This window comes from Pseudoliparis swirei, chromosome 24 (genome assembly GCF_029220125.1).
Source record: "Pseudoliparis swirei isolate HS2019 ecotype Mariana Trench chromosome 24, NWPU_hadal_v1, whole genome shotgun sequence".
NCBI classification, from domain to species: domain Eukaryota; kingdom Metazoa; phylum Chordata; class Actinopteri; order Perciformes; family Liparidae; genus Pseudoliparis; species Pseudoliparis swirei.
Window position 1 is genome coordinate 7,132,532 of NC_079411.1, and position 14,585 is coordinate 7,147,116.

The 14,585-nt window shown below is 40.9% G+C and overlaps 1 protein-coding gene across 8 annotated transcripts in view; it reads right to left on the reverse strand.

Annotated features, from left to right (window-relative positions):
* Positions 1 to 14,267, reverse strand: part of dclk2a (doublecortin-like kinase 2a) — a 34,846-nt gene extending 20,579 nt beyond the window's left edge. For all 8 annotated transcript variants that reach the window (XR_008830953.1, XR_008830952.1, XR_008830949.1 and 5 more), the window contains exons 1-2: positions 13,547 to 14,267; positions 8,720 to 9,057 (exon numbers count right to left, since the gene is read on the reverse strand). Coding sequence is in view for 3 of the 8 variants with exons in the window: in XM_056409778.1 (XP_056265753.1) it covers positions 8,720 to 9,057; positions 13,547 to 13,949 (741 nt within the window). In the remaining 5 variants the exon portion in view is untranslated. The remainder of the gene's footprint in view (positions 1 to 8,719; positions 9,058 to 13,546) is intronic.
* Positions 14,268 to 14,585: the final 318 nt, after the last annotated feature.

The following is a 14,585-nucleotide window of genomic DNA, read 5'->3' on the forward strand; positions in this document are numbered from 1 at the left end:
TAAACCTGTTTAACTGTTGGCAGCAGTGCAGCACGTCCATGCCAACACATGTACTGTGAGATCAGTGCTGGTTTAGAGTATCGAGGCCAGGAGGCCATCATCATTAGAAGTGTGTCATGTGATATTATGTCACAGTGGGTCAGAGTCACGCTAACCAACATCCTCCTCCTATTCATACTGATGTGTATGCCCCCAAAACCCAGCAATCCACGCACCATGAACTAGCTCGCTGTCATCGTCATGACATGTTGGTGATCAAAGATTTGTTCTCACTCTGGGACTACATTCATTATAGTGGGAATTTTATGGTACCACTACTATGATTACTCATACTGTGCATGGTACCCAATGTTTTAAGCAAAGAGTTGTTCTTATATAAAAACAAAATTGGAGAAAGAAATGGGAATTAAGATCTTGAACACTTTGCGGGTGGAGAGCCTGGAGTAAATCCATCGATGTTCGAATAATATAAGGCACCGTTTAATCCAATTTAAAATGCTGCACCTTTCTCATTACTTTACAAAGAGGATACGCAGAATAAACCATGAGATTTTCCCGACTTGTGACAAAAGCCTCTAAGCAGACGATACACTACTCCACAGCTCACTCTATAGAATATCACAAAGATGAGATCTTCTGGATCAATATTTTCAAATGACTGCTTCTAAATGGCTTAAAATCCAGCTACTAGTATATTTTGTTGGTAAAAAGTGAAAAGTTTTGGAAAAAACATCACTCTGGATTATGGATGTTGGTCTATACTTCACTATCCATTTACTGTGGGTTTGTAAAAACGGCATAAACTGCTGAAGTGTTGAGACCTTAAGTAACCTTCAGGTTCTGTTATGCACAATGTAAGCATGCAGAAACACGAATGTCCGTGTATCGAAGCATTCTAGACAAAAACCTGAGAGATAAAAAATATATATATATACACTACCATTCAAAAGTTTGGAGTCACTTAGAAATGTCTTTATTTTTCAAAGAAAAGCACTGTTTTTTCAATAAAGATAACATTAAATTAATCAAAAATACACTCTCTACATTGTTGATGTGGTAAATTAATATTCACGGTGGAAGTGTCTGGTTTCTAATGAAATATCTCCATAGGTGTATAGAGGCCCTTTTACAGCAACTATCACTCCAGTGTTCTAATGGTACATTGTGTTTGCTAATCACATTAGAAGACTAATATCTGATTAGAAAACCCTTGTGCAATTATGTTAGCACAGCTGAAAACAGTTATGCTGGTGATATAACCTATAACTGGCCTTCCTTTGAGCTTGAAGTTTGTAGAACAAAATTAATACTTCAAATATTAATCATTATTTCTAACCTTGTCAATGTCTTGACTATATGTTCTATGAAATGTTCAATTCATTTGATAAATAAAAGTGTGAGTTTTCATGGAAGACACGAAATTGTCTGGGTGACCCCAAACTTTTGAACGGTAGTGTATATATTGTCTAAAGTTATTGAAACAGCATGAATTTCTTTCATAAACAAAAAATTCCATACGGTAGATTTGTCTAAATACACTGTAACTGTCTCCAATTATTCACGGAGGATACAGTGCACCCATTAAACTACTGCACAAATGTAAACAAAGACATAACATCTGAGCAGACTGTCCAGTTATCAGGACTGAGTTCCATTTCCTCTGTCATTCCTGAGCTTGCTGCACTGAAAAGCTCATCATGGAGTTCAGAGAAACGATCATTTCAGCTCTTTAAGGTTCAGCAGCCGCAACGGTCCAGTTTTGTTTCCAGCCCTTGTTAATGGGCAGACTGGCTGCCATCCTCATAACGTCGCTGAGGTAATAACAATCTACTGTAATATATCCATTGGATCGATCATTGTATTCACCCGCAAGATGAGTGTTGGCCAAAACAGACCTCGAGTCCAAGTAATAAGAAACGGACATTTTTATTTTTCATTGCACTGATTTGCATGATAAAGTGAGACACACAGGACAACAGGGTGTTGTTTGCTCCAGCAGGAAGCAGAGACAGAATCTTTGTGCTGGAGGCTGCATGTAGGATAGTTGCCTCCAACACCAGGCTCTTAAATGAGTGCGTATGAAGCGTGCGTTATTTAGAAAATGATCAGAACAATTTAATATCTCACAGAAGTATCTGGATGTTATAAATTGTAATCATTAACATGCTTGAATTTGGGGAATTAGTACGTAAACCAATTTATTGAGGAATAACATGTAATGCACTTAAATACATTTAATGAGTTACATGTGATTTTTGCATTTAAAATGCAAATTCATGTTTTGCCCTCAACCATTGTGAATATCAGATCAAGGGTAATAATTATTCTCTCACACCGGCCAGTATTTATCCATCTAAAAATGAAATGTCTGCTTATCGCTACATACCACATCGATCACTAAAGTTTTAATAGGCCTTCACCCCCCTGGTCACTCAGAATCAAACCAGAAGGTTTTATACACGATTCAACTTTGGATCTTTTTGGTCCCCGACTATCAAATTCCAAAAGGTGTTCCAAAAAGAACATTTCCCAAAATTGCACGGGTCATGTAACTGAAAGGTGAAATACATTTGATTTAGCATCATATAGTTATGGCAACAGAAGTGGTTGTCAGCTGCTTTGCACAGTGGGATACATAGTGGCTGTGAGAAGGGGGCAGAGAAGGGTAGAGGAAAGTAAGCACTTTCATAGCTATGGGCTGAGAAATGTGGCAACCACTCTCTTCCTCTCTCCTTCACACTTTGTGTCTTTTGTCAACACATCTCTCAACTACTCCGAGCTGGAAGCAGTCCTGAGGTGTAGCCAGGACAAATAAAGCTTATTGGTAGAGTTTAGTACTCACACAGGATAATCTACTGTATCCGAGGGGGTTCAGGCTCCAGAATACATATGAGGTGTGTCCAACCACGACTGTAAAATGTGGCATTCACAACCAGCTCACGTGATTGGCCGGCTGGGTGTCGAGGTGAAAAAAGAGCAAGGGTCTGAACGTCTCTCTCTACAATTAATTACAAACATTTGCTCCTTTTGTTTTTATGACATGGAGCATCTCCTCTTTGTCACTATTTCTCCAGTCCCCTTCAGTCACTTCTAAAGGATTTCTGCAAAAAAAAGACAACTTGGCAAGTTCTGGACTGCTAACTGTTCCCTAAATTAATTAATGCATCGATTAGACAATACCAAATAGAGAAATCCTATTTTCCGCCTGCCCAGTCAGCTTTGAGATGTAAAACAGGGGTCTCTCTCAAAAGCAGCAGCTGAATCTGCCGGCCCTGATAACCAAAGTGTACAATTGACATTCAGTCTGAAGAGCATCTTCGAATCGAGGAGGGAGACTGGACAGAGAAGTATTGTGAAAGCATGCTGTCTCTCTCACACACACACACACACACACACACCTGACAGCTGCACTTTAACCTCCCTTCCAGCTTATAGGTCTAATTATATGGTGGCGGACAGAGCCCCAGTGGGGGGCCTCTGAGTGTGTGTGTGTGTGGTGTGTGTGTGTGTGTCAACGTAAAGGAGGGGGGTTGCAACGCCAACAGACCAGGGGCCGGGACCTGTGATTGTTTTTTTGGAGCAGATGGCAGGCTGCTGCTAGAAGGCATTGAGTGTGTGTGGGTGTGTTTATGCGTTTATGTGTTAATGTGTGACTTAGTAAAGAGCCTTGCTTTTTAGGAGAGAAAAGTTAAGCTTTGTATAGAATCTATGGAGTTGTTAAAATGTTCATGTTAAAATGTGATGCTAATTTAAGAAATGCTCATATATTTGATAAATACACACTTAAAACAAAGCTCAATATTTGATGATATAACACTACGTAGTATTTCAAGCATCAGTTCATGATTTGTGAATATTTAGGCATAAAGTTACCATCTAGTTCTTATTCCTTTACTCTGTTTTATGAAATATTTGTGACAAATAGCCCAGAATCTAGTTGCATTATCCACTTCGTCACCAATTTCACAGTCTACCCTCATTGATAAAAAAGAGGTGAATAAAACATCAGAAACACCTTTCAGCATATAATATAAACACAGTGCAATCGCTCTACAAACTGCAGCTTCCAAATGTAGACTACAATTAAATTAAGACCTTTCTAAAAGAGTTTACACAATAACTGAACTTCATGAAGGTAGGATTTATTGGAGAGCTGTTGTATTAGACTACATTAGTTTTAGCTAATTTCACTAAACTGACAAGTTAATGTACAACAATGTTACATTATGGCTGTTGCAGAGGGATCAGAAATCAAACCTAATGATCATAGAGATGTGACAATAAAAGCTATAAGTATGAGTCGTTAATGGCTTCATGCATAGTACTGTTTCCATGCCTACTTCCACACTGTAAGGTCACGTTTTATTTTCTTCACTTTTAATAGAAACCCATCCCTCGACTCTAGTCTTGTGTACTGTATGCTAATTTTCTGGAAATGACTCTGGAATTACTCAAATTGATAGTGATGTCAGAATGTGAAACAAGAATTAATAACATAGAGAGGCTCCATGCCTAAGCGACCTAAACAAGTAAAGTTGTCATGTGATTGACGTGTTTGGGCAGAGTGTTACCTCCTCTTCCCCAGGAGGGGCAGAAGACAGGAAAAAGTGAAAAGATGAAGCTAATGCTTTTCTATTAAATTCCCTATGTAGTCAGTATTAAGAAACAGATTATGTGCATGGAATTCAAAAGCTTGAGCCCATGTTACAGAAAGCACTTACTGACTTTGACATCGAAACTAAATTAACTTCTATGACATGATAATGTAAAGAAGATCCGTTCAATCCCCGGCTCCTCTTGTCCATGTCGATGTGTCCTTGGGCAAGGTACTTAACCCTAATGTGCTGTGTGTGAATGAATGTTATATCGTCCTGATAGACATGTGGTTCCTTGCATAGGAGCCCATGCCATCAGTGTATGAATGGGTCTTGTAATGTTAAAGCGCTTTGAGTGGTCGAGAGACTCGAAAAGTGCAGTCCATGAACCATCCATCCACCATATTGTCAGGTGTCCAGCTCTAGTGTCAGGATCACGTTACAGGCTTAATGGGTCAAACACAAATTCAATTTTGAAACAGTCCTGTTGAGATGGGCCTGAAGCCCTAATGATTCAGACATTATGGAAATAACACACTCCTTCAAATGGCTGGCCAGATCCTGAACATTTACAGCATGATATCGATTTATATTGTTCTGGGTTTACTCACAAACCTTACTCAGGTTGAATGAGAGCTGGAAAACTAGAACATTAATTGATTTTTAACCGTCAAACAAACCAAAATATACTGGCATTGTCTATAAAGACACTTTATTGCTGGACATAACGTCCAATACAAGAGAAGCTTAATGCTGCATTTTTTTTGTTCTCCATATTGATTTAATGAAAACACCTCATCTTCACTGACAGTGTTGTTCTGCGTCTAAAACATATAAACACAAACCTGTAGGACACTTTGTAACACAACCCACCTAAATAAGAAGCTCTAGTCTCCTTTAGCATCCGTCTGGTGGGGAAGAACATTACAGTGATGGACAGTCATCATCATCATCATCATCATCTGCTCCAGCAGAGGGAAGGAATCGTCTCTCATGTGCTTATCATTAAAAACACGAAGGAAGCTACACTTGTCTGCATGGCAGATTTAATGTGTCCTCTGTAATCTAAAATCTCAACTCGACTGTATGAAACATGTCCTAATTCCCTAAAATGACGGATTTAGGATTTTATATGAAAACAGCTTTAAAAAAATGACTTTCTGAATTCATTGCATCATTAATGTTGGTGTAATGTATGGTTGAAGTATCAGGCCCATATTGATGTGGGCTGGAGACTTTTCTTCAATGATGTTGCATTTACAATCAGACTGGAGCCCAAGCACAAACAGTGGGCAACGATGAAATATATTGTCTTTTTATTGTCTTTACACATTTTGTATTTATGGGGAAGACTAAAATCAAGATGGATGCTATGTGTTATCTTGAAAAGTATAGCTTGAATATATTTAGATCTTTATTTGTATGCATGTAGCGCAGACTGGTACATAACCTGTGTAAAAATATATATATATACATAATTCCAAGTTGAGTTGAAGTTTCAAAGTAAAGATGTCCTGAAAGACTGCACTGTAACAGATCGGGAGCCCTCGGTTTTGGTTTCACCACTAAAAAGAAGTTAAATCCCCAGAGACTGAACTTGAATGGTCTTACAACCTTTAATAACTGCAGCCGTCTGGCAGACTGTAGTTGCCTAGCTGCAAAAGAAAAAAAAGGACTCAAAGGGAGGTTAAAGGAAGGCTGCTCCCTCTCAATCCGTCTCATATGCTGGCCTCCTCTCCCTCGAAACGTTTTGTCAAATTCTCAAATCGGCATATGTCAAAACTGGATCTCTAGTAAGGCATCACAAATATGTCACAGGCAACAACGTTGCTGTACTTAAATGCAACCCGTAAAGTCCAATGCAACATTCCTCGTGGCAATGCAGAGCGTGTCTGGACAGAACAGCTGGTCTGCATAGCTGATCTACAAGGAATTTACTATGAGATGGAAATAGAGACACACGAATGCTTTATGTGACCAATATGGGATGGAATTAATCTCAGAGGAGAATACAACATGATTCTTAGAAGAAGCATTAGTATGTGCGGCTGGGGGTGGTATATTTATTGGGCTATAATTTATTTTAGCACCATTCTTTTTGAACACATCAATCCCTGAAATTATTCACCATCCGAGGCGTTTATGTCTCTCCACCCGACCTTGTGTACCATCAATAAATACATTAATAAACTGATCGGCTATTGGCTAAAGGCTTATGGAATTCATCTGATTTTCACTTGATTATCACGCCCCATGATCAGATATAGAGATCTAGACCATGAAAGTAAAGATGATGGACTGCAAACCATGACATAATAATGCTAACGGGTCATGAGACACTGTGTTCCTGTACAGTGCTGGCTTGACAGAAAGGATGCTGCGCTGGTCACAAGGGTTAAAGGATCGCTGCTGTCTGGACTGTCGGGCCGAGGAAGATTGCTGTCGGCACACAGGACGCAAACATCAGCTGTTTTGGTTGTCAGACTTATTCATTTATTTCTCACAGCTTGTGGTTCAAGCCTCATCTCAACTGTAACATTAACACGGTAAGTTCAGCTCTTAGTAGTTTGAAACTGATTTCACTCTCACCAATAAGCCCTAATTGTGATCATTAATACTGAAATATGGGTAGTTTATCAATAATTAACATCTCTCCATCAGTGAAATTGTCGATAAAAAATGAAAAATGAAAATTACAAAACATTTAAACTCTTAAATCGAAGCAAACAAGCTGATAAAGTATCCAGTCTCTAAAAAAATAAGACTGGAAACTACTTTTTCCTCAAAAAGCCAGCTCCCTAAATATGGACAGCAATCAGTCTGTTTTCTTTCATCTAAACAAAAGACCCAAACATTTGAAATGTTCACTCATCTAGTCATTTCAACATTTGTTATTCACTAATATTGCTAGACATTTATGCAGCGGTAAACACCTTCAGTCTGTCCTCCACCTGGGGTCTGTTTCAGGTCTTTGTTTAACTTCTGAAACTGGTGAAAAATCACATAAATGTACTCGTCTCCGTTTAAATGCAATTATTATAGTATGTCCTTAAGAATGCTGCCCATTTCAGTTTATTGTAAATTGCTTATGCTGCTTTAAAGTGCACCAGAAGGATCTCCATCAGCTCCGTCAGTGAAACTGTGACTTGTTTTCAACACCAACTTGTTTATGGTTGCCCTAAAAAAAATATGTTTCCGGTTTTCTCAATCTTACGTGCATTTTTGTTTTTTATTATATAATACTTGAGATAAAAGTAAACTTTAAAAAAAATAAAAAAAAATAAAAAAAAAAAAGAATGCTGCCCATATCTTAAATTTGCATTTTAGCCCTTGCAGTTTCACAAAAGCTCTTTTGCAGACTCACTTTTTTGTTAAATGTTTTATAATAATAACATTCTTCCTAACACCATATCTAGATTTCTATTTTCTTTAGAGACTGTACTTTTATTTCGTTAATTACTTGAACGTAAAAAAAAAAGATTCTGTGAGATGAGAACTAAAACGATACAATTAATCTGAATTATTTAGGACTCCTCCGAGATGAGGCGTCATATAAATCTTTTTGATGCACCATGTGTTCAACCTCACCTCGTCTCATAACACCAGGGACCCTCTGTGAGAGTTTCAGATGGAAAAATTACTGTATAAATGTGTCCCTGATGGATTAGATTATAGCAAACAGTCTCAAATGGCATAATGCAGAGGGATGAGGTAGGGAAGAAACTATACTGATGGATATGGCAAAAGGCCTGAACTCTTAGGTGTATTCATTAGTGCCTTGTTAAAATAATCTCAGTGTGTAATTATGTATGGATGATTAAATGGGGTGTAATTACCTAGACTGCTGACACAGCTGAAGCCTATAAATCACAACGTTTTTTGGAGATAAAGCCTTTTGGCTAAAAAGCTCAGCATTGTCGTTCCATCTGGTTTTCATACGCACATCATCCAATATCATCCCACTGAAAACAATACCGCCAACTCACTCCAACTGTAATTTCAGTCAGTGAGTTCATGGATATCGGCTTTGTTCCCCTGGTTATGCACCAGAGTGATTACTAGAGTTACAACTATCATCACGTCCTTTGATATTTTCCAACACGCCTGCATCAAAACAGACTCACCTGCTTGCCCTCCAAAGTGTACAGTCTCCTCACGGCTCCCGAGTCCAACTTGATTGCGTCCGTGATGTCGGTGAGCACCTGCCCGAAGGAGTGCGCCGTCTTCTTGTTGAGCAGTATGCGTACGGCCTTGCGGGGTTTGACCCCGCTGCGGATGACCGTGACCAGCTTGGGCTTGATGAAGTCCTTGGTCTCGTGCTGCAGCTCACTCTTCAGCCGGACGAGAGAGGAGAGGGAGCGCGACGTGCCGGTCTTGGAGCCCACCAACCAGTTCGGATTGACGTTCCTGGTGTAGTCCACGCGTCGGAAGGGTTCGTTTGAGGCGCACACATAACTCTCACCTGGAGGAAGAAATAAGTCGTCGCGTCATGCAAACTGTATCCACAGCTGAGAAAATCTAAAAAAAAGAATTTGACTTGGCGGCTGGTGTGTACACATTAGACAGACAAACAAAACAACAACAATCCAAAACCATCAACAGTCAACTAGAAGATAAAATAAATCAAATATATCTGTTCATGAGGGTCAGTGGGGGACCCGGGCTCTGTTCATGAGGGTCAGTATAATAATAATAAAAATGTAAATAATATTTGAAATATAGACACATGTAATAGATTTGAATCCACCAGACATGTACCAATCATGTGTATGAGTCCACATTGAATCAGTGGTACAACAAAGAGTTAACATTCCTCCGTTGAAACAAAAAGGCACATTGAGAGGGAGGCCAGTGCCACATGGTCCTCTCTCTCTCTCTCTCGCTCTCTCTCTCATGGTCCTCTCTCTCTCTCTTCCTTTCAGCCTTTCAGCTGCAGCATTGGCCTTCCTCCAAAGCGAAGCGTTCTGTGTTGTCGGACAGCATCCCAGTCCAACAGTTAACACGCAAATGTTTCCTTAAAGAACAAAATCATGTGACAAGTGCAGGGGCTCGGCCAATGAATGAGAACCACAGCAAGAATGTCTGGTGATGGTTGTGGGGTGTTGGCTGAGAAACTCAATGCCGCTCTGTTACACAGAGGGAGAGAGAGCGAGAGAGAGAGAGAGAAAGTGACAGATACCTTCTGTTCCTTCTGCATTTTTCACGGTATTATTTTTGTCCACCAACACGTGGTTGTCTCTCAGAATCGACTTGTGTTTAACAGACCCTTCCCAAAACATATTGGATCATTCACATTCTGTAAATGCTGCTCTAGTGAATAACCAATATGCGTCTTATCCGTGGAGAAATGTATACGACAGGAGGGGGGGGAAATAAATCACAAAATGTTTCATCAAAGCCATAAAAAGAGACGAATGGCATGCAAATACTGCCAGTAAGCAAACGCACATGCTTGTTTATAAGCTGCATTAAGTATAATCCTCCAACAGGACATACTGTAACTCAGAAATAGTTGGAATAGGGTCAGAAAGGTGGCGGTTTGTGGCACTGATCAGCATGTTTTAGTAAAATGTCTGTATATGTTGGAAAACACTACATTTTGGAGTAAAATCTCTAAAAATGTTATCTGATGTGTCAAGACTAACGGACTCGGCTGCAGTGAAAGAAGGCCATTTGAGACAGTGCGTCCCACGATACCGGGTTTTATTAAGCTTGCAATTAACCAAAGGCTAATTAAAAGGCTAGAACACAGCTGGGGGGACTGAGCTGGAGACTAAATCAAAATATAACTGGGGCTGTCATTCATCTGGAGGACAACGACAGAATACTGAAATGGTCTCAGATGGTGACAACTCTATTCCCCGAGGTGCAGGGATCTCAGGTGCAACATCCCTCGGTGCTGTGAGGGGAGCCCCAACCGGCCGCCACCGGCTGCTGTCCTCATGTGGAGGACAGATGAGGTCGGCCTTAACAGAGCAGTCGAACCAGTCCAGCAGCTTTTACTGCATCGGACACACATCTGTCACCAATCCAAAACCATCCAAATGTGATGGATGGGAGTCATAAAACAGTGGAAATATAAAAAAGGCAATACAAAACTTCTCATCACCAAAGCAATGAGGTGACCCCATAATCCCATGATATACTCCTTCGGTTTTGTTTTATATTTCCCACTGTAGTAAACATAATTGGACCAATATTGGCAGACCACTATTGTTTCCTCTAGACAGACATACCAACAGGCAATAATTGAAATGTTAGATGGTCACAAACATTTAAAAAGAGTTACTGCCTTGTTTTTTCTTTTATCCAAGAAACCCCTTTTTATTGGGTTTAGTGATCACAGTGTGACGAAAGCTCTAGTACTTCTAAGACACAGAGCATCTACAGAGCATGCATTCATGTTTGGATCAAATAAAACAAATTGTATTGTGGTTTTATAAATACAATAAAAAAACTGAATTTAACAAAGCTATAAATTAAACAACATTTCTAATATTGTTCTGCCATTATTGACCTTGGGTTAGTGTTATATGGGTGTAAATGTGTCTGCTTACATCCTTAATTTCACCAGTTGATGGCTATACACCCTTTGGCTGGCACACTTGCTATTGTCCAACTAGAATCACTATGTCAGCATGTTATTTAATCCCACATATCCACACAGTAAACTACAAAGCTTTTTCTCATTCCAGTTCAGTTTCTGCGACCTCTCTGTGGTTTTCAGTTCACATCTTCCATGGGCCCAGGTCAGTCCGCCTTAGCGCCACCAAACCATAATGAGGTGGGCTCTCAGCGGTTGACTTGTGTCTGAGCTGAAGACGATGGAGAAAGATCAGAGGACAGTTTAGAAATGGGGGAGAGTGAAAGATAGGCATGCCATGCAAGAATAGGTTCATATTCCAGGGAGGAATAGTACAAACAGAAACATCCACAATGAGCGGAGAGGGTGACAGACTCGTACTGTAGTTTGTGACAAGCAAACTAGGTAAACAACTTTATCTTGGTGTGCAGTGGAACAGCTCTCGTCTCGCAACTTGCAAGCCCGGCTCGACCGCTCGTGGCCACTTGATGGAAAAACCCTACGAGTGGCTGAGTAATCCCATCCAACCATCAGGGACACACATGCGAGTTGTGTTTATTGGGTTTCCACACAAAGGAGCCCCAGCAGGCCTCAATCAATGGAGGCAGACTGCTGAGCTGTGCAGTGATGTTCCCTCTTTCTATCCATTAGACGGGTGAGTAAACAAGGACAAGAGACTGGTGCCCGGCCCACCTGCAGTGCTTCCAACATTGGAGATTACCAACAAAAAAAAGACTTTACCCACTTACTCATCATGTTATAAAGGCATGTAGATTATTTGGGTTATTTGCTGAGGTTTTTAGGTATCTGCCTTTGAAACTTTTGCCCCTTGGATTGAATGAAATTTCAAATGAGGTGCTCAGAGGATAAAACTAATCTAATTCTAATGGACACAACATAAAATATGAATGTGACTATTCAGAAACAATATCCTGGTTACTCAAGATAATCAGCAGCAGTACTTTGTAATGATAATCCTCATCCTTTAAGCATCATATGACAAAAAAACAATGAAGAAATTGCCATCAGTATTACTCTGGACATAACTAGTTATGTATGCCCCATTTCCTCATTCAGCAACAGTGCCCCCTGTACATGTAAAGTGCAAAGCTTCAGTGGCAGAACACTCTGTATCGCATCCAATGCACCAAAACAACTTTTGCTCAAATTGTCAAACTAGTTGATGCTACAGAATTCTGATCAGGCGTTGGCCTCAATCCTCCCGGTCACTCAGGGGACAGGACATAGGAAATGAGTGTAGCACAGAGTCCAAAGTTTCAGGAGGATGGGAGATGAAAATAGACCAGGATACGAGAATAATAACTGCAGTAAGAGGTCGAGGATCCTGTGTGTGTGTGTGTGTGTGGCAGAGCAATAACCTTGTGTGTGAAAAGAGGATTGCAAGCAGGTCATGGTGCAGACAGACGAACACCAGGGCTGAACATGCAGATTAACCTATGACAGAGAGGTCGCCATCTAGGGTGAAAAACACTTCAATAAGTGAAAGGGGAGGAGGTGTCCGCAGTGTGGGACTGAAAACGTAGTATATATATATTTCCATTAATTAACTTCCTTTTTTCACTATTACACTGCAAGCAAAGGACAGATAATGGATGGAGGGAAAGATAACTTTTTCAAGCCCCACGAGTGAGATCAATTTCAAAGAGTAGCCAATTGACCCTTTAAACAACACAAACACACACACACGCACACGCACACGCACACACACACACCACTCATTCATTCGCAGGAAGGAATGCACTTTCAAGCCCACACAGACTCAGCTCGCGAATGCATTACTAAAGATGGGGGAAATGAGTCAAGCTGAGATCAATGGACACTGATGTGCATTAGCATTCTGTGCAGCGAGCTAAAGCTTGCACTGAGGAGTGGTCTGCCCGTCTGCATTCATGGCACTGGGTCAAACATGTCAGAACAGTTAGATGTCACTGATGCAAATGCTGCAAGGGAAGCTCTGCATTGCATCCGTTATACTGGGATGTCCTCAAGATATAATTAGATTTAGGTACAGGTGATTATCCACAAGGGAGAACTGATAGCAAACATGTTGTCTTACAGAAAATAACTTGAACAGTGAAAGTGCATCCATCATTGATGTGGTCATTAGGCGCCAGCCATACACTTTGTGAGTGACCTTTAAAACTTCTGGCATCACTTGCCTGAGGTTATTAGTGTGTATTTGTCTGGGCCATTCAGACAGTAGAAAGGAAACATATAGTTTTTATTTAAAAAATCAATTGCATACTGAATCAATGCACTTTATGCATTATCAATATAATCAAGTATTGAGCCTCGTTAATGACTCGGGGTCACTTGAGGTGATTGTTACATCCATAATCACTCTTACCTTCTACCAACTCCTCCAGACTGGTGATCCTACTGCCTCCATCCATCGCGTATAACATCCGGACTCCTTGAGGAAGGTTGACGTTGTCCGACAGGGACTGGGTGAGCTCCATGAGCAGAGCATCCAGAGACCGGAACCGGTCGTTAGACACGGCATAAACCAATCCTTTGAAATATCGGTCTCCATTGCGATAAAAACGCACTTTTTTGGCTTTCTTCTCGGTGGTGAGGGACTGCAGAGTGCGCGTGCGGTAGAAACTACAGTGCGCACTGTGCGCCGGGCTCGGTACCAGACCGTTGCCTCTGGAGGACTGGGACCCGGACGCAGAGTTGGTCCTCGGTGTCCGGTGCGGCTTCTCTCGTTCCTCGAAGTGTTCAAATTCGATACTTCTGCTCAGCGACATGTTGTCGTGCTCCTTTTCTTCCTATATATTTATAAAGCAAAATCCCAAACACAAACACAACTTTTTACCCAGAATGCTGACGGGTCGACGCGTCCGGAGGAAGACGGACACACATGTGCGTCTCTCCAGTCTCAACTTCCAAGTCCACGTTTGCTCATAAAACGAAAAAAATAATCTCGCGATCCACAGATAAAAAACCCCCGGCCTGTCTGATCCGATGTATTGATTTTGGTCTACCTACAATAACGCAGCAGGAGTAATAATTCAGACGCCAGCTCTGGATTATTGGGTTGGAGAGCAGCTGGGTGGAGCTCACACAACCAAGCAATTCTTTTACAAAACTTCGGCGCACCACGAGCCTCCTCCTCCTCCACCTCACATCCTTCCTCTGACTGGTCCCTCAAACTGTCAAATCAGAGGATGGAGAGAGACCGGTCAGGGCGGGAGGGGGAGGACGGGGGAGGGCGGGGGGAGGCCTTCACGCCTCAGGGTCCTAAAGCACTCTGTTGTTCTGCTAATATATTCTGGACGGAAACAATGACGTTTATGATTACCTAAATGTGTTTAAACTGTAAAAATGCAACAGAATTTTTTATTTGATATGATACATAAACATATAGTCCGAGTAATGAATAC